Below are 20,117 nucleotides of genomic sequence, written 5' to 3'. Positions count from 1 at the left end.
GTCTCAAAATGTGTATTAGAAAAACACTTTCAAGTATTTGGAAAATCATTAAATTCAAACAAAATTTGCCGTTGTTGTTAAGATAGCAGTGTTTTAAATTATTCCTCATCTTTTGGAAAATGTTGCGGGAGTAGTAGGTCTTGGCGGGATGTAGATCCCGGTTGTTCTGGCTTTGTTGTTATAGTTGCAGTCAAATCTGTTTATACCCAACTACCATGGGAACAAAAATATAATTGGTTTTTACAATTGCTAAATTCTCGCCATTCTCACTTAATGCCTAAATGTATGCAAAGCACTTTGAAAACTCGACATTTTTATGCGGTTGTATACACATGTAGGTTTGCCATGAGACTTGTTAAATTTTTTCGAAAATTCTTAGTATCAAATGTATACATATTTTTGTTTTAACACTAATTATTATTTTTATAAATTTAGAACTTCGACTTGCACATAATTTTATTTTGAACTTCTGTTTTTTTTTTTTAGCCGCTCCATACATTTAGGCAATGCGAGCTAATTTATGATTTTTTGCTAACAAAGTTAATGTAAAATATATTATGTAAAAAGACGATGCGATTTAATTTATGATTTTTTGCTAACAAAATAAATGGAAAAATATAAAAAATGTGCGGACAAGTTCATAGCCGTAGCTTAATGGAACTATAATGTTTAAAAACCTAGTGAGAATTGAAACGTATCATTAAAAATTGTCTAGTTTCACAACGTATTTTAAAAATAAATATGCACACAAATATATGCATACTAGGGCGGGTCGATGTAAAAATCGCTCATTGCTCTGTGAAAATCGTATTCTAGGGATCAAAATAAGAAACTTTGCCGAAGGAACCATGCCTCTAAAACGAATTCTGATGTCCCCCAATTTGGGTCGAACTTTTGATCCCACTTTGATCCATTTAGAGTGCTTCAATCGAATCCAAATGTATGACCAACCCCCACTAACTTTATTATTTATTTATAATAATATCTATTTTTTCTGTTAAGAAATTTATTTAGTCAGAACGTATGTAAATGAAAAAATTAGTTTAAGTGAGTTATAGAGAAGAAACTAAAAAAAATTATTGTTTGAAGTCTTTTTTACTTTCAAGTCTGGGCAAAAGTTCGACCCAAATTGGGGGACATTAGAATTCGTTTTAGAGGTATGGTTCCTCCGGCAAAGTTTCTTATTTTGATCCCTAGAATATGATTTTCACAGAGCAATGGGCGATTTTTTTGCCTCCCCACAAAAGAAACTAAAAGTTCGACCCAAATTGGGGGATATCAGAATTCGTTCTAGAGGTATGGTTCCTTCGGCAAAGTTTCTTATTTTGATCCCTAGAATATGATTTTCACAGAGCAATGGGCGATTTTTTTGCCTCCCCACAAATCGACCCGACCTAATGCATACATATGTATCATACCTACACCTGTGTTCACAATAATAGTAGCGTGACATATTACAATGTTTTAACTATTTATTTATTTATCTCTATTTAATATCTTTTATTGTTTTATATAAATATAGTTTAACCTGCCGCAGCAAGAGCTATAAAACTTAAACTTATAAATTTTCATCTCTGTATAACATTTTGAAAAATTTAACAAATTTTCGTTGAAATTTCAAACTCCACCATAATCAGAATTTTTAAATATATTTCGAGTATGCAGTTTTATAGCCCATTGAAAAAACTTCTAGCATTCATTTTGAATTACAAATTTTGCATGACCAACAACAACAACCAAATTTTTTTTAAAAAGTCTGACTAAAAACTCTTGTTTTAGCAGCATAAACATTCCCCATATAATTACGGGGGATGCTGCTGGAGTGACACATTGGCCGGTTATAAATCCGCGTCGTTCTGATATGATGTTATTAAATTTTGATGAACATTTGTTGATTTTATTTTTAATTTGTGCAAAGTTTGAAACTTTGTGCAATATGATTTTGTTTTGCGATATCAACTATATTTTTTATAAAAAAATAAAATACATATTGTAAATAAATAAATAATCAAAGCAAACAGGTGTACTACATACATATACTCAAATTTATATGTTTGCATATTTAATTTAGCTGAAAAAAGCAAATTTAAGAACACATCGTTTAAATAGATTATAAACTTATAAAAATATAATTTAATAAGGCAGTGCTAAAACTTTATTTATTTTAAATATGGTATATATTTATTTCAAGTGCTTCCAAATCTCCTTACAACAGACACAAAGGAAAAATCAAGTAAATAATAAAAATATAACTTGTTAATATTCATTTGTGGTGGCAAACGGAAAAATAAAAACTTACAATACAATCTACATACTTACAAGTTATAACTAATTCTGTAGAATGTTAGTTTTTACAAAAACAAGAATTTTATGAAAATTGTGAATTGTATGCACTTTTTGCTTTCTTTTTTCTCCTATGTATGCATATATGTGCATAGATATGTAACACATACAACACAACAGTGAACACAACGTTCACCCATTGTAGTTTGGATCGCCGTTGTTCACTCCTCTAAACACATCCACTATAAAATATACACATTAACTTTAAAACTATATGAGCTGGGGGTTTAGAAATAAATAAAAACGAAAAACTGAGACAAAGATTAATTGAATTGATTTACAAATGTGTACAAGCATACAATACTTTTTATTGAAACGTGTATAATTTCTCATTTCGTATTTTTTATTTAGGAAATGTTGGTGAAATAAAATTGAAACGCATGTAACCGAGTATTTTGAATGAAATATGATATTGCACATTAACATGAAGTTATAAATAAAAGAGTAAACGTTTTTTAACATATGTACATACTATACATATGCACAAAAAAATTTGTTTGCTAATTTATTGAAAAATTAAAAGTTCCAAGGAAAATTTGATAATATAAATTTTATACTCACCGAAGGCCTTAGTACCCAAAATTAATAAAAACATTTTTCTAATAGTGGTCGCCCCTCGACAGGCAATGGCAAACCTCCGAGTGTATCTCTGCCATGAAAAAGCTTCTCATAAAAATATCTGCCGTTCGGAGTCGGCTTGAAACTGTAGGCCCCTCCATTTGTGGAACAACATCAAGAGGCACACCACAAATAGGAGGAGGAGCTCGGCCAAACACCCAAAAAGGGTGTACGCGCCAATTATGGGTTGGTGTCGAAATTCTGTATGTACAAAATTCTAAAAACAAAATTCTGCTTTTTAAAACTCTGCTTTTTTAAAATTCTGCTTTTTTAAAATTTTGCTTTCTAAAATTCTGCTTTCAAAATTCTGTATTAAAATATAATGTTAACAATGTTAAAGAGGGAATGTAATTATTTAATTTATTATTATTCGAGATATTAAATAAAAAATAATAATAATAATAATAATAATTTTTTCTTCAGTTTCGATAGAATCCACAGTATTTTTGCGTAGAACTCCTTTTCGCGTTGGCGGCCTTCGGCCGCGCTTCAAAAAAATAACCCTCATCAGTCCAACTTCGGCTACGCAATCCACAGTATTTTTTCGTAGAACTCTTCTAAAAAAAACGAACAGCTGCGAAGAATTATTAAGAAAAGAAATGAATTAAGTCACACTACATATTAAAAAAGAATTCCAAAAAATATTGTAATTGGCTAAACTAAAATATTGTTATCGCTTAAACATATACATATGTATATTTATGGAATAAATGTTTATTTTGTTACTTCTTGTATGACGAAAATCACAAAACTTGAATAAAGCAGAATTTTTCGCATTAAACATGCAGAATTTTGTAAAAGCAGAATTTTAGAAAGCAGAATTTTAAAAAAGCAGAATTTTAAAAAGCAGAATTTTTTTGCAATTTACAGAATTTTGTAATACAGAATAATGGCACGCTCCCACCAATTATATATACATACATATATGTATTGTATATATCCCCTATAAATAATAATAATAATAAACTTTATGAAGGACAATTTCACAGAACGAAACTCAAGCTGGCAACACATGGCACGGTTAAGACAAGTAAAGTTTGTAAAATCGGCAGTGGTGTTGTAACAGGAAAATGCAAAATGTCGCTGCTATCACTTTCCAATAAATTGCTGCTCCTCAAACACATTATTAACCTATACAAACATCTAGTTGTAACGATTTTTGCCCAATAGTGTAACGCTACGTTAATACTCTAGGTTATAAAGCTAACTAAAGTGACATTCGAATGGCAAACACCCCAGGCATTAATTGAATTGAACTGAAGGGCTATATAACAAGAAGGCAAACTTTATACGAATATGAACCGATAATAAGTATATCTTAATACGTATCCAAACCCTTCACACCCAGGCGCTGCTACATTACCGGGCCGAGCCGGATTAATATTCGGCCAAGGACTGTCCGACCAACATTTATTTAAAATGTTTAAGCTTTTACAAATTCAACAACCCATTAATACCTAATACAAGAGGCGATTCGAAGTCATCCACTCAGGCTAAGTTGTAACGTTGAAATAAAATTCTCCGATTGATCACTTACAACGGTCCCCAATACACAAAGAACAAAAATTCATTTGTTTTAATTATTATTTCAACATGGTTTTCTTAAAAAAATTACAATACATACACACAAGTTTTTTACATCTACACTCTTTTAAAACCGCATTTTCATTCGTTATCACTGGGTGATTTTGCCAGGTCGGCAAAAAAGTCTCCGGCATTTGTGAATTTGGATGACGGCAAATTGTGGCGCTTGTCTTTAAATGTGTTATGTTTTTCATTGTACTTAATGTCACCGAAGTCTTCAAAATATTTTACATTCCAAAAGCGTACATCGTTGTTGTGTGAAGAAGAAGCAATCAATTCACCAGAATTACTCACATCCAGATTTTCAATTGGCATGTTATGCTGTCCTACAATACCCAAATTACGGTACGGCGCAATATGGCATGCACGTATGATACCCTCTTCGCCTGCCACACAGCAAATACGATCCGTGATGGGTATCATTTCACTGATAGGCGTTTTAATACCAGGATACATGTCACAGTGATAACCAAATTGGCCCCAGTTAAATGTATAAAGACGACCTTTGGACGTGCCTATTACTAGTTTTGAATTACCACGAAATGTACCCATACAATGCAGCTCCTCTTCATACGGTTCTGATTGTACGTAAAGTTTGCGCGCAGCTATGTTTATCGTTGTCAGGTAGCCATCACCACTAGTAGTCAACAATAATTTTTTAGATTCGTTTGTTAGCATTCCCGAAATAAAGTCTTCTACTTCTTTTAGGGCAAATATAGAATCTTTGGTACGCAAATCCCAAAGTTTGACTGTACCTCCATCGTCTCCAGTGGCGAAGAGGTGTTCGTCAATAACGTGCAACTTATTTATGGCTTCATCGTGTGCGCTTTCGTAAAATTTCTTTAGTTTCTCGGTCTCCATATCAGTAATCATAATCGATTTGTCTTTTGAACAGGTAAGTAAATCACGACCATCTTCAGTGAATTCAACGTCGCGACACGATTTAGCATGTATTTCAATATTACGTAGTAATGTATTGCCGTCATTTGCATACTCATAAAGGCATACATCTCCGGTTATTGTCGCTAGTGCTATGATATCACGTTCGGGATGAAAACAAATGTCGGTAATAAAATCGTCCAATTTAATTTCTGGTGGCGCGGTGCGTGGTTTCTTAATTGCTGCAATAATAGCACGCACCGTCTCATCATCCTCATCATCTTCATTAAGCTCTAACACATTACTATAATCTTCGTGACTACTTTTTCCACCACCGCTTGAACTTGGACCTGGATCACCGTTTGCATCCGTATTTACGTTAAACTTATCTTGTTTTAATATATTTGGCGCTTTGCCATTTTTTGTGATTACTGCTTTATTATTCGTGTCAGACATGGAATCGTCTGAGTCATCAGGTTGGAAGTCTGAACTATCTTCGCTCTCATCCCCATCTGGATCAAAGTCTGAGTCTTCCCCATCAGACTCATGTTGGGGTTCCCTGACACTTCCATACGGTACACCGTATTCTACTTCAGAATCTTCCGATTCAAAGGGTTCCTCAAGTCCTACAAATACCAACACATCTTCATCTTCCTCCGCATCAGCTAGTTCTTCTAGCTCATCAGATTCAGATACTTCCCCAGGAGTTTTGAAAATTTCCCGCCTATAGAGAACACAAATCAATCAAGTTAACTCTAAAGGACTGGTGAAAGCTATACTTACATCTTCATTTTTATAGCTTTGTTTACGTAAGAATGTAACTTGAATGCTTAAACGAGGAATAGGACTCGAGTCTTTAAAGAATGAGATTATCGTACCTCAATTCCAGATAACTAGTTGAGTATTCCAAACAAAATATTTAATAAACCATGTATAAAGACCAACTACACAAAGTAAAAGATTTTCATAGCATGAGGTGTCGATAAGAAAGTTTTACAAGGTGGTATTTGCCCTAATTTATGTATGGAGTTTTGTCTCCAATTATATAAGGGTAATAATACGTTCACATATGCATTAATCACCTATGAATCCACCAAATTAATCTACCCGTTCGAATATGGCAGATTATAATCAGATGTCAATACTGCTTTGAGAGATTTTTCCTCATAGAAATTATTTTGGTGGAATATTTCAGTGTTTTTGGTTTCTTCAATTAATATTAATGATATGAAGATAATACAAGGAAAGGAATAGCTGATTTAAATTCGCAATTGGTTGCTAATAATAAACAGTTGGAAGAAATCTATAAATGACGTTTGCTGAGGTTTCAAAAAAGTATGGCAGCAGTGCGCATGTGATATTCTATATTACATTTTAAAATAAGTAATAAGAGAACAAATCGTTTATGGAAACACGCTTTTTTCTGTAAAACGAAACCCTAATTAATAATATTTAGCAAAAATTCTATTACAATTATGCCCACAAACCTGATTTCTTTGAAAGAATCCATTTTATTTAGTTTTTACTTTGACGTTTTTCTTTACACGCGTAAAAATCTATTACATAGGGTTGTATGTTGTTGTTGTTGTAGCAGTATCTTTGCCCTGTCAGTGTTATGTAAATTACCGGTCGTCTTCGTCTAGCTCATCTAACGGTAGGCCCAGGAAACTGGCTGTTTCGACGGGTTGGGTCCAGAGGGAGAGGGGTGTTAGATGAGTGGGTTTGTTGGGGCATGTGAAAAGGTGGTTAGTGTCGTTCGGGGTGCCTTCACATGCTGGACATATGTTTAGTATGTCGGGGTCGATTCTGGATAGGTAGGAGTTTAACCTGCTACAGTATCCAGAACGTAATTGTGCCAGGATTACGCGGGACTCTCGGGGAAGCTGGAGCTCTTCATCTGCGATAGGTGGCGGTTGGACTCCGATAACGGCATTCGGGGGTCGGGAGTTTAGGAAGGTGGTAAGGGTCTCCCGATGGATGGCGTTAATGGTCTGTCTGTATACTGTCTGATCCTGGAGTGGTCTATCTGTTTTGTCCAGGATCTCGTCCACGTAGTTGAGGAAGTGTCTCCTGATGTGCCTAGGAGGAGGCTCGGGCTCGAGCAGGTGTCTGCATGGGTGAGGCCGGCGGTGACACCCTAGCAGAAACTGCTTGCCGAGCATTTTGATGTGCTCCTTAACCGGGAGCATGTTAGCCTCATCGTGTAGGTGTTGTATTGGGGACATCAGGAGACATCCTGTCGCGGTCCTAATGGCAGTATTCTGGCAGGTCTGTAGCTTCGTCCACTGCGTATCACTCGTTCCAGGCGACCAGACAGGCGCGGCATAGTTGAGAACCGGTCGGCCTATTGCTTTGAAAGTCGACAGCAACATTTATTTGTCTTTGCCCCAAGTGCTGCCGGCAAGCGACTTGAGGACCTTGTTGCGATTCTGTACTTTCGTTGCAATAGCGGTTGTGTGCGCAGAGAAGGAGAGCAAGCTGTCGAAGGTGACTCCCAGAATTCTGGGGTTATTAACCGTCGGTATTGGTGTGTCGTCGACGTGCACCTGAAGTGGCAGCTTGACCTCCTTTGTCCAGGTTGTAAAAAGGGTCGCCGTGGATTTAGTGGGAGAAAGTTTTAAGTTTCTCGCAGTGAAGAAGCGAGAAAGGCGGGCGAGGTAGTCGTTTATCTTAGAGCATAGGCCATCAATGTCATTGCCCAACGCCATTATCGAGCAGTCGTCGGCGTATGAGACCAGTGAGACTCCCTCTGGTGGCTGGGGGAGTTTCGAAATGTAGAAATTAAAAAGCAAGGGTGAAAGGACACCACCCTGCGGTACTCCTTGCTTTATTTTTCTCTGTTTAGAGGTTTGGTCTCGAAATATCACCGACGAGTGACGACCACTCAGATAGTTCGCGGTCCACCTCTTCAGCCCTGGCGGGAGTGTCGACTGTAAAATGTCATCTAGTAGCGTGGCGTGGCTGACTGTATCGAAAGCCTTTTGTAAGTCCAACGCTACTAGGACAGTCCTCTCGCAGGAGCGGTTTTGGTTAAGTCCGCGGTTTACCTGGGTGTTTATGACGGTGAGTGCCGTGGTGGTGCTGTGCACTCTACGGAAACCATGCTGGTGTGGGGCTGGAGTCAGGTGTTGTGTGAGGAGTGGGAGTAGAAGGGCTTCAAGTGTCTTCACTACTGGGGAAAGGAGAGTTATCGGACGATAAGACTCCCCTTGGTTGGCGGGTTTCCCAGGCTTCAGTAGTGGGACCACTCTCCCCAATTTCCACTTATCAGGAATAATGAGAGTGGCCATGGACAGATTGAAGACCTTTGTGAGGTATTCTACTCCCAATGGACCCAGTTTTTTCAGCATCAGCATGTTTAGTCCGTCGGGGCCAATGGCTTTTGATGGTTTCATTCGTATGATGGCCCCCTGAATCTCGTCGCTGGTGAAAGCAAGCGGTGCACTGTTGTAGGGTAGTTTGTGCAACCGTCTGGTGGCACAACGTTTGGATCTGTCGACCGGAGGATGCAGTATAAATTGCCGGCTAAAATAACTCGCGCATCTCTTCGGGTCCGACGAAGTACGACCGTTGAAAGTGATATCCACCTTGTCATTGTGCTTCGTCGGGTTCGACAGGGACCTTACGGTGGACCAGAGCTTGCTCACACCAGAGGTGAAGTTACAGGACTTCAGATGCTCTACCCATTTGGTCCGCTTATGTTGGGTGACCAGTTGCCGGATCTCCGAATTGAGATCCTTTATTCGAGGATCCCCGGGATCGGCCTGGCGTAGACGGTCACGCTCGTTTGCCATGACGGCTGCTTCGGCTGGGAAATTGGGACGTAACTCCCGGAGCCGTCCAGCGGGTATGAAGCGAGCCACGGCGGCTGTGATCGCCTTGCGGAGTGCGCGTTCGCCTGCGCGCACATCGGTGGGAGTGGGTAGGGCTGCGAAGATGTTCTCGGTAAATTCCGCGAATCTGGTCCAATCAGCTTTGTTAAAGTTGATGTATGACCGGTGATCCGCGGAAACAAAGTCGGCAGGTCTCTCGATCGCCAGGTTATGCTATTTATCAGACCTGCGCTAGCAATTGTTATGTCCGGCGAGCTGCTGCAATTGCCCACTACCCTAGTGGGGGCGTCGTCGTTTACAGTGCTGAACGTCGAATCGTCTATCTGCTCTGCCAATAGCTGTCCCCTTCGATCATTTGGCAGGCTTGAATGCCAAAGATCGTGATGCGCGTTAAAGTCACCTACTACCAATCGGTTTTCTCCCCTGATGAGCGCACCAATATCGGGGAGATATCCTGCCGGGCAGCAGGTGACAGGGGGTATGTAAATATTATATATTTCGAGCTCAGCATCGCCTGACCGGACAGCTATACCTTGACGTTCTAAGGTGCTGTCCCTGCGGTCGATGCCTTCATCAATAAGACGATACTGCACTGAATGGTGTACTATGAACGCTAGGCCACCACCGTTGTCTCGCTCGCGGTCCTTTCGGTGCACGTTATAGCCGTCCCTGGTAATCAGGGGAGAGCTAGCGTGCAGTTTTGTCTCCTGGACCGCAGCTATCTTAATTCCGAACCGACTCATGAAGTCGACTATCTCGTCAATCTTACTCGTTAGTCCGTTACAGTTCAGTTGCAAAAGCTTGAAGCTTCGCGGGAGCGTCGTCGTAATTCGGGGGGTGAGGGATGCGTGATGTTGTCTGCGTTGGTCCTGCTGTGCATTCCGCAAAATAGGTGATGGCCTGATGTTGTCTGGTGGCCGCGCCTCTGGGGGCGGTTGCGGGTGCAGAGCTCTGCAGCAGGGGGCAACGTAGTCACGTGTCCACTCACGGGTGGTGTGCAGGCCGGAGCACCTCCGAAAATGGCACCAGCCACTGCAAGAATTGCATTGAACTGTTGACAAGTTCCGAGGCACTACGGTCTGACACACGGAGCAGACTGTGCGGGGGACCAAGAGCTGCTGGTTTGTCCCCGCACTGGGGTAGGAGCAGGAGGGTTGTGGGTTTGAAGGGGAGTTGTGTTGCTCTTGGGGGCTCCTTACCGTGGAGGTGTTATTAGTGGCGGCGGTGTGAAGTGCCGGCACTGAGGGCAGTGTAGCCGTAGAGGCGGGGGCCGCCTGTGAGAGGGAGCAACACGTGGCCACATACCTTGTGGACCACTCCCTGTGTGTCTTAAGGCCTGAGCAGGTCTTAAGATGGCACCACCCGTTGCACTGGTTACACCTAACCGAGGTGGAGTTCGGGTGGAGCCGTTTGTGGCAAATGCAGCAGTAGAATACTTCAGGTCCGGGGTTGGGTTCGACGCCAGCCCGGAAGAGAAGTATTTGGAGCAAACTGGCTGCTAAGAGTTGCTCCTGTGACGTGAGATTTAAGGTAAAGTACGGTACACTAGACAGGGCTAGTATACTGGGGCGGCAGCCCTTGGTCGGGAAAGAAAACCCGAGTCATTCCGGTAACGTAGAACCGGCTGCCATGGGAACGAGAGTTGTATGTCATAAAGTGTGGTTATTATCTAGGATTATTTTATAATCTCAGATTTTGGGAGAGAAATTTTGTATGGGAAATCTCACTTTTTAATTATGGATTGGGAGTTAAGCACGAAAAAGTAGATCATCTACTTATATATTATGTGAACTTATTATTGTCAGTTCATACACAAATTCTAAATAAATAATGTCCCCACTTGCTTAGCGCTGAAGTTTAGCCATAGTGTTTTTTCTAATAGCGTTTGTCATACAATATACGGCCTAGGTATTTAGGTTCGTTGACCGTTTCAATTGCAACCACGCAAATAATAATTTTGACACGTTTCAAACCTCTTTGTACTAAATAGGAAGGGGTATTCTCAAATGTACCTCTTGGTATAACAACATCGCAATTTTATCATTGTAAGCGAATGCTATTGTCAGTCAGCAGGCAAAGTAAATGGTCAACGCTTTTCCTTGTACTCTTTTTCAGTTTCTAATTATAATAGGTTGGCCACTATTGCCTAGCCTATCTTTTCATTTGATTATAGGTCTTTGCATGCTTCTTTGCTCTAACTCAGGATATAATGCTCCCTTGCTCCCTTGGTACCGAGGAGGAGACCCAACATCCCCAATATTCTAGATCACCATAGAAAACTGTACCTATGCAGATTGGGACAGACCAGATCGGTGGGGAGGGTCACTTCAAGAACTTCCAGTCTGTTCCTAGTGACAAATACTGGTCAAAAACACTTGTCAAATCTCATATAAATATAGCCCAAACACATTGAAAACCCCATATTCCACAGCGTGCTTGATTTTATGCGTTTGCCTGACAGATTTTATGCATAGATTTCGTTACTAATCAAATATATCTACGTTAATATAAGAATACGGTGGCCTTCGTAAATATTAGCGAACCTCCGAGTGTATTTCTGCCATGAAAAAGCTCTTCATAGAAAATATCCGTCGTTCGGAGTCGGATTAAAACTGTCAGTTCCTCCATTTGTGGAACAACATCAATACGCACGCTCCAAATATATAATGTAAGAATATGTACTTTCGTGCTATAAGATAAATATAAGGAGTATCCAAGTTTTTTGTAATTTTTCTTTTATTTATTTTAAGTTCAAAACTTGTATACAAACCAGAAAAGCTATATTTTCATTGAAAAAAGCCGCCGGTAACTTGAATACCTTATGGAAGCCAAAAACTATCGAGATATTGAAGTTGAAAAACAGGGGTGAAATGTCTTATTCACCCTACGGCACTCCTTGCTTTATCCTCCCCTATTTTGAGCTGTGGTCTCGAAATACGGCTGATGAGTGCTAACCACACAGGTAGTTCGCGAACCACATCTTCAGTCCCGGCGGAATATGATCTAGTAGTGTGGAGTGACTAATTGCATCGAATGCCTTCGATAGTTCCAAAGCGCTTCTAAGATAGTCCACCCGCAGGGGCGTTTTTGTTAAGCCCGCGATTTCTGTTTATGGCGGTGACTGCTGTGGAGGTGCTCCGCACTTTTTGGAAACCATCCTGATGTGTAGCTGCCATCAGATGTTTGCTAAAGAACTGCAGTAACAGAGCCATAAGTGTCTTCACAATCGTGGAAGTAGAGTTATCGTTGCGCATTAAAATCATTAACTACCAAACGGGTTTCTCCTGTGTTAAGTGCAGCAATCTCAGCAATCAATTAGAGCCACTCCGCGGACTTCTCGTCTTTACAGACCACGAGTAGAATACCCGGCCTGAAGTAAGCCTCGAAAAGGGGTAGCGGATGCAGCCAGCTTTTGAAAACCTCGTCCATAATAGTTGCTTTGAATTCGCACCTGTTGGACTTCCACTGAAACGCAATCGCCTTCTAAAAACCACAAGTACAACTAAAAGCTATGTTTTTAACGGTCCACGTAACCGAATAGCTGGGATCGTCAACTCTCTGCACAACGAAGTGGACTTTTACAGCGGATCACTCAATACCTCCGTACCAGATAAACAACATTACGAACATTTTTTTTAATCAATTAATTGTTAAAAATACTACAATTTTGTTTAAACTTTTCCCCTCAAAATTCATTTTTTCTCTTTTCATTAATTGTTACCAAGTTGTATATTGCCGATTGGCGTTTGTGTATTAAATAATTAAATAATAACCTCTTGTCGAATATTTAAACAAAAAATAAATCTGGCAATACGACTGGCAACGTTTTCTGGCTGACAAGTCGAAGAAAAAGGAATCAAAATAGAAACAAAAAATTACCCCGCTTTGAAGATAGCACGAAACGTTTGTTTATCATGTTGCTTGTTTGGAAAAATCCGCAAGATGAGCCAATTAAAAGCCAATAAAAGTGGGACTTTTAAAAAACAATTATCGCTGAGTTCCTTCCTTGAGGGGAAATCATCGTGCAATGATTTATTGAAAATCAATGATGGAGAGAAGGCATCCATATATAAAGTTTCAAATGTCGGAAAAGACCACACGGCTGATAGAATCCAAAGAAGTGGCAAAAGCATTGCTTACGCTCCTGTACAGAAGCAACAATCGAGAAAAATGATGAATCCCATATTTTTGGACTCGTCAACTGATGATGAGACAGATGAAGAGAAACAACCGACGTATCACAAAAGCAATACCAATAGAACAACAAACGCAATTATCCAACGTTACACATTTGATGACTGCAGCCAATCGCCTCTAGCTCCTTTGAAATCAAAAATTACAGTATGCCCAAGCTTCAATGTAACCGGCACTAGTTCAAAGGACATGTGTAAACGTTCAACAAATATGGATGTGCAAAATGATAGAAATGAATATAAGCATGTAAAAAATTTTAAAACAGATGCTCAGGAGAAGTTTATTAATGAACATATGGACGAAGAATTTGACGATTGTATTCCAAAATTTGATGAAATCAAATCTTTGTCGAAAGTAAAATCAAAAGAGTTGAGTCAGAAGACTCCTATAGAAAAAGGCGACGATGGAAAAACGAATAACAGAAACTCCTGCGGAAGGGACTTTAAGACATCACCTCTAAAATATGAACAAGAAATAAATGGTAGCTTTGGCCAAGCTAGGGAAAATGAAAATGCTGGGAAAAAACTAAAAATTGTAATTGATGCCCAGCTGCCTAACTACTTAAACAAGGTCGAACAGGATTCGGCATTCAAAAGAAATACAAAGGATGTAAGTTAAAACAAGCGATGCTGATCAATTACATGTGTGTGTGTTAAAATTGTTTTCTATATCTTATTATAGGCCACGGATTGGGAGCTTAACTCAAACAGAGCGTTCTTCAAATCAACCTACTTCGATATATTGGAAAAATATGCCCAGATTATTGACCAGATCCCTGCAAACTATTTCACTGAGATTGATGGTTTCGATATTAATATTTTTCTGCGCTTAAAAACTATTCGGAATAAGATAAAAGCACGTACGAAACTTGTTGATACGGAGTTGGAAAAGCGAGAAATAAAGACTCGAATTCAGCAAGAAGCTGCATGTGATTTGGACTACGATGCATTGGAGGAGGAAGAAATGCAAATGCGTGAAGAATGTAAATGGTCAGCTGAGGCTAAGTCGACTACAAGTACGCCAGCAAGTATTTTTAGTAATACGCAAAGAACACCAGTTTCCTCGAGCGAACGGGAACAGACTATACCTCAGACACCTGACTTGCACGAGATTTTCGGCAATAATGAGGCTGCGGATGACACAGCTGACGAAGAAGAGCAACAAGCCTATTTAACACAGGCTATCATTTTAGATAATGAAGACCTGAGTGCTGGTCAAACGGAAAAATCGAGATCAAACTCTGCTAAACCCACGGAAGAAGATGAAGATGATTTGGAGGCTTTACTAGCAGATATACATGATCAAGCTGACTTACTTCGTGGTCGTAAATCAGAATATAATAATTACTCATACAAAGATTTTGAAGACCAAAGTACATCTAAGCAACAGTCAAACTCTAAAAATGCAGTTTCTGTTGCAGCAACGGTGACACCAGATGATCTGCACCAATGGTCAACTCAAACGGATGACGACGGCTGGCAAGTTTACGACCCAGACAAATTTGAAATAGCTGCTTCGCAGGCTATATTGTTGGATTCACCAGTCTCCAAATCATCCGTTCCAAATACAAATGCTATCGTACCGACAATTAATATTACGCTTAGCGAGGACGAAGATGACAACAAACCTTCGACGAGTGCCGGTAGTATACAAACACGAAAGTCAGTTATATCATTAAGTCCATCACCTGTAAAAGTTGCACAAAAGGTCCCTGGGAATTTCCATGCGGATACACATAATGATGGTATAACTGGCGAATTCGATGGTTCTAATTACCCACACTCGCAAAGAGTCAAAGATGCATTGAGTAGTAATTTCGGTTTGAAAAGTTTTCGACCCAATCAATTGCAGGTGATCAACGCTGCCTTGCTAGGACATGATTGTTTTGTGCTGATGCCCACCGGTGGCGGAAAGTCTCTTTGTTATCAGCTACCAGCGTTGCTTACTGAAGGTGTGACACTTGTCATTAGTCCATTAAAATCCCTAATTCTAGATCAAGTTAATAAATTGGAATCTCTGGATGTGAGTGATTGTGAACTATTATAAAATTGATAATCAATTCAAACTTAATGATTTTAATTAGATATACGCGAAAAGTTTGTCTGGTACACAGACCCTGCAGGAGGTGCGTGCCATATTTTGTGATTTAAAAACCAGCCCGCCACGCATAAAAATACTTTACGTGACGCCCGAGAAAATTTCCAGCTCACCTCAATTCCAGGACATGCTTGATGAGTTGTACGCAAAAAATTACATCAGCCGATTTATAATTGACGAGGCGCATTGTGTTTCGCAGTGGGGCCATGATTTTCGACCAGATTACAAGAGACTTGGCATATTACGCAAACGCTTCGCCAATGTGCCTACCATGGCGTTAACCGCCACAGCTACGCCACGTGTGCGAATAGATATACTTCGCCAATTACAGTTAACACACACTAAATGGTTTTTATCTAGTTTTAACCGTTCTAATCTAAAGTATTCGGTACTGCCCAAGCGCGGCGCTAGCACTTTGGATGATATTAAAGCATTTATACATTCACATCCATCTAATTGGTGTGGCATAATTTATTGTCTGTCACGAAAGGAATGTGAGGATTTGGCTAATAAATTGAACTCTGTTGCTATAAAATCACTCGCCTATCATGCTGGTTTGACGGATCCGATGCGTGAGACGCGTCAAAAAGATTGGCTGACCGGTAAAGTTCGAGTGATATGCGCAACAATCGCCTTTGGTATGGGTATTGATAAACCAGACGTGCGTTTTGTGCTGCATTTCTCCCTGCCGAAATCTATTGAAGGATATTACCAGGAGGCGGGACGTGCAGGACGTGATGGTGATGTAGCGCACTGTATTCTCTATTACAATTACTCGGATATGATGAGAATGAAAAAGCTGTTGGACTGTAATTAGATATAGAACGCAAATTGAATTACAATATGACTACGCATTTATTTTAATATTTTCAGTGGATAACACGGTGGGCATGGAAGTTAAGAAGATACATTTAGATAATTTGAATCGCATTGTGGGATACTGTGAAAACGTTACAGACTGTCGGCGTTCTCAACAGCTTGACTACTTTGGAGAGCATTTCACCAGTGAACAATGTCTTGAGCGACGCGATACAGCCTGTGATAACTGCCTTAAAAAACGAAGCTTTCAGGTAAAATTTCGAAGTTATGAAACCATAAACATTGTTAATGAACAAAATGAGCGATCAGCAGTTCTTTTCCGAGTGTAACTTGTTTTAACTTTACTGTCTGAAATTTGATTTATTACTTTTACTAACTTTAACACATGTAAATAACTTTAATCCTTTTTTACAAACATACATAATTGGTGGCTAATTATTCGCCACAGCCTATTTTACCTTTACGTAACAATGATCCATTATTTGTTTCCAATCGTTTCTGCAGAAAATAGATGTTTTGGAACAGTGTCGTAAGGTGGCGCGTGCTGTTAAAGAAATTTGCGGTGGCCGTTCACGCTTCACACTGCTATACATTGGTATGCTTTCATCGGTGTGGTTTTGAATTCTGCAATGGTAATATCCGAATAATTTTTATTTTCGTTCTCTTGATTAGCTGATGTGCTTAAAGGTTCCCTAATTAAACGCATCGTAGAATTCGGTCATGACAAAACGGCGCATCATGGCATTTTTAAAGACTGGGACAAGTCGGACATTCAGCGTTTATTGCGAAAAATGGTTTTGGAGGGATTCCTACGTGAAGACTTGATATTCTCCAATGATATTCCTCAAGCATATATTTATTTGGGTCCGAAAGTACAGTCGTTAATGCAAGAAAGTATCTCGTTGACTTTTGCGGTTTCGCGTAAGGGTAGTGCGAAAGGAGCCTTACCTGGATTTAACAGTGGTGGTGTCTCAAACCAGAGTACAGCTGCTGCAACTGGCGCAACAAAACTACGTTCAATATATGAACGTTGTTATGCAGATCTTTTAGATATTTGTCGAACAATAGCTGCAGCGCGTAGCGTCACCATGGCTAGTATAATGAATATGCAAGCATTAAAGGCAATGTCGGAAGCACTGCCAGAGTCCGAGAGCGATATGCTGAGCATACCCCATGTGACTAAAGCGAATTTTGACAAATATGGTAATAAAATGTTGGAAATTACTCGAAATTATGCTGCTGAAAAGCTCTGCTTACTGATGGACCTTGAAGATGCGCACCAACAACAACAAATATCTATCAGTACAGTTAAAGGAACAGAGCGTGCGCAACCTACAAATTCGTTAATTTCTTACGATTCGGAAGAGGATGACGGGAGCAGTTGGGCAGCGGCGGCAGCTTCTCAAGGTACTTCGCAAAGTGGCGGTGGTCGTAAACGTAAACGCACCTTTCGCGGTGGTGGTTCAAAGCGTGCAAAAAAGGCAACAGGTTGGGCATCGAGCGGTAAAAGCCCAGTTAAACGCGCATCGTCAAAAGCGAGAGGAGGCAGCACTAGCTCACCAAGGGTCCCACGGCGCAAAGCTGTCGCTAACTCCAGTAGCAGAGGCAGAGGCAGAGGAGGTGACAGCAAAGGCAAAAACAATGCCTGGTTGTGCAAAAAATCCAGTTCGAGTGGTGCCTTCGAGTTAATGCCAATGCCAAAATCAAATTAGATAAGTTGATACTGCCTACGTACAAAACTTCTATGCGATAGAATATATACACAAACATGGTATTTTTTAGTTTCAATAAAAAAGTATTTTTTAATAAAAAAAAAATCATGATTTTTCCCGTGTTACATTTTAAGTTAATAAGTGCTTTGTTTGTCTTAATTAGCCTTTACTGTGAATCACTCGAGCTAGAGCTAGAACTGTCCGTTGACATGACTTCAACATCATCCTGAGATGCCTCTTTATGTGCGCGTGTTTCCAGGGCCACGGAATTGCCAGTAGATCCCATGGACATATGCAGTTCGCCGAGATTATTCCAATTGAATTGATTTTGAAACGCATTTGGCACTTCAGCCATGCTACGCTGTGCATCGGGTACATTATTTTGATGTGACACCCCGCCACCATTAATGTTTAAATCAGATTTTCCCAGAAACCCATTACGCATTTCTATATCGGTGGGATATGGGCGACGCACATCGCCGATGCACCAAGTTAGTGGTGCACTCACTGCGTTTGCGGCACTAATGCGATGAGCATATTTAATCAGTTCTTCTGAGGATACAGGACGCTTTTTTGCCTGATGAATACTAGACAACTTTTGACGTGCTTGAAAAATTGCAGTGGAAAGTAAAAGTTCGGCCTCTTTTAGTGACTTTTGCAGCTTTTGTATTTCTCTATCCTGCGGGGTATTGTTATAATTACAATTTGTTCGCTGACTAAGCGAAAACTACTCACATGAACTTCGACTTTTGCACGTAATTCATCCATTTTTTGTTCGATTTTAGCCTGCTCATCGGCTAGCTCCAACATTTTTCGGAATTCCTCATCTTTGGACACCAATAAGTCCACAAGCGCGGTATGTTCAGCTGTAGAAATTTTTTGATGTTTAGGGGCGACGGTGTTTTCAATAAGTTCTCTGGTAGTAAAAAGTAAAATTAAAAACTCAATTCCAAACTTTAAAATATTATGAAACTTACTTTGCCACCAACTCGATGTCATCTAACAACAGCAGTAAACGCTCCTTCGTGCTCAAATGGAAGGACATGGTCTCCAAACAGAGTTACTTTGTTAATTAATTTAAGTTTTTGTAAAGTACACGAGTAGCTAGTGGCCAAAGGATCGGCGAATTACAGATATGTAACTGCAGCTGTTAAACATTTGCACTTAATGCTTGTTTTAATGATATCAAAGCGGGCTTTCCTCTTGAAATTGGTTTGCTGTATAAAAATTGCAAAAATTTTCAAACATGAACTAAATTGCACACAAGAAGCACGGAAACTAAGTAACAAAGCATTGAATGAAAATGCATACAAAGAAAAGAAGATAAAAGCAAAACAAAAAATTGGCGATAAAAGTAGAAGAAAGGAAGAAAAGTTAACGCCATGTTACAAACCCATAAATGATTATTACGAAATTGTGATCACCGCGCAACTTTATAGAATAATTAGTGAAGTAAGTAGATAGTTACATATGCAAGTGCAGTGTTATTTTGTTCAAGTTTAAATTTTCTAGTTTTTCGAACTACTCACAATGTAGAATATAAAAAAACCGCATCACTACTTTATTCTTGCTGGATTTGCCAGAATTGGCTATTTTTAGTGACGTCAGTATAGAAAAAAAGCTAACCTTCGTGTAAAAAGTTACTTGTTTACGAATCATTGAGTCATTTTTGAGTTTTAAACTAAACGAAATAGTAAAAATTAATTCCCTAGTCTTTTAAATTAATCACAATAAAGCTTCCAAATGCAGTTTTTTTCGTGATTTCGCTTACTCTCTCTTCTCTATTCGTTTGTTTTGTTTATATACTGGCATCATGTCCTCAGTTTAAAGATTCACCACAGTTAAATTAGCAATAAAAAACTGTTCGTAAAAAAGTTGCAGAATTTTCTTACCTCTCTTTCATATTATTAATTATAATACCGTTTACATACGTCCAATACGAATTAACCAATATTAGCCAACTCCAAATAAACGTACACATTAGAGCTGGCAAAAGATCGATGTTTGTCCACATCGATGTTTCGATGTTTTTTATTTG

General features: G+C 39.4%; 3 protein-coding genes across 4 annotated transcripts; 1 reads left to right on the top strand and 2 right to left on the bottom strand.

Moving 5' to 3' along the window:
- Positions 1-4,527: 4,527 nt before the first annotated feature.
- On the bottom strand, positions 4,528-6,394 carry LOC128857454 (WD repeat-containing protein 55 homolog). The gene is made up of 2 exons (XM_054093213.1): positions 6,208-6,394; positions 4,528-6,148 (listed from the first exon to the last, which is right to left on the bottom strand). Exons 1-2 carry the CDS (start codon positions 6,213-6,215, stop codon positions 4,627-4,629), a joined length of 1,530 nt encoding a protein of 509 aa, XP_053949188.1. The 5' UTR covers positions 6,216-6,394; the 3' UTR covers positions 4,528-4,626.
- A 6,741-nt stretch (positions 6,395-13,135) lies between these two features.
- Positions 13,136-18,165, top strand: LOC128870034 (recQ-like DNA helicase Blm). Its single transcript, XM_054112629.1, has 6 exons — positions 13,136-14,060; positions 14,133-15,473; positions 15,535-16,357; positions 16,422-16,618; positions 16,872-16,962; positions 17,040-18,165. Exons 1-6 carry the CDS (start codon positions 13,200-13,202, stop codon positions 18,077-18,079), a joined length of 4,353 nt encoding a protein of 1,450 aa, XP_053968604.1. The 5' UTR covers positions 13,136-13,199; the 3' UTR covers positions 18,080-18,165.
- Positions 18,163-20,047, bottom strand: LOC128870039 (mediator of RNA polymerase II transcription subunit 4). 2 transcript variants are annotated; one of them, XM_054112640.1, is made up of 4 exons: positions 19,972-20,047; positions 19,057-19,296; positions 18,815-18,995; positions 18,163-18,758 (listed from the first exon to the last, which is right to left on the bottom strand). In XM_054112640.1, exons 2-4 carry the CDS (start codon positions 19,122-19,124, stop codon positions 18,246-18,248), a joined length of 762 nt encoding a protein of 253 aa, XP_053968615.1. In that variant the 5' UTR covers positions 19,125-19,296; positions 19,972-20,047; the 3' UTR covers positions 18,163-18,245. The 2 variants fall into 2 exon arrangements, with proteins under 2 accessions (XP_053968615.1, XP_053968610.1); XM_054112635.1 differs by lacking the exon at positions 19,972-20,047 and having other exon boundaries at positions 19,057-19,381.
- Positions 20,048-20,117: the final 70 nt, after the last annotated feature.

The sequence above is a fragment of the Anastrepha ludens genome, chromosome 2 (assembly GCF_028408465.1).
Source record: "Anastrepha ludens isolate Willacy chromosome 2, idAnaLude1.1, whole genome shotgun sequence".
NCBI classification, from domain to species: domain Eukaryota; kingdom Metazoa; phylum Arthropoda; class Insecta; order Diptera; family Tephritidae; genus Anastrepha; species Anastrepha ludens.
Note: the sequence above shows the minus strand (reverse complement) of the source record. Positions and strands in the feature narration are given on the sequence as shown.

Bases quoted from the DNA above. Each gene is read 5' to 3' on its own strand.
- LOC128870034 (XM_054112629.1), top strand. From the start codon at position 13,200: ATGAGCCAATTAAAAGCCAATAAAAGTGGGACTTTTAAAAAACAATTA. The intron at 16,358-16,421 runs GTAATTAGATAT...TAATATTTTCAG, and splicing joins AATGAAAAAGCTGTTGGACT to TGGATAACACGGTGGGCATG. The intron at 16,963-17,039 runs GTATGCTTTCAT...TCTCTTGATTAG, and splicing joins CTTCACACTGCTATACATTG to CTGATGTGCTTAAAGGTTCC.
- LOC128870039 (XM_054112640.1), bottom strand. From the start codon at position 19,124: ATGTCCTTCCATTTGAGCACGAAGGAGCGTTTACTGCTGTTGTTAGAT. The intron at 18,996-19,056 runs GTAAGTTTCATA...TTTTACTACCAG, and splicing joins GACATCGAGTTGGTGGCAAA to AGAACTTATTGAAAACACCG. The intron at 18,759-18,814 runs GTGAGTAGTTTT...AATACCCCGCAG, and splicing joins GTGCAAAAGTCGAAGTTCAT to GATAGAGAAATACAAAAGCT.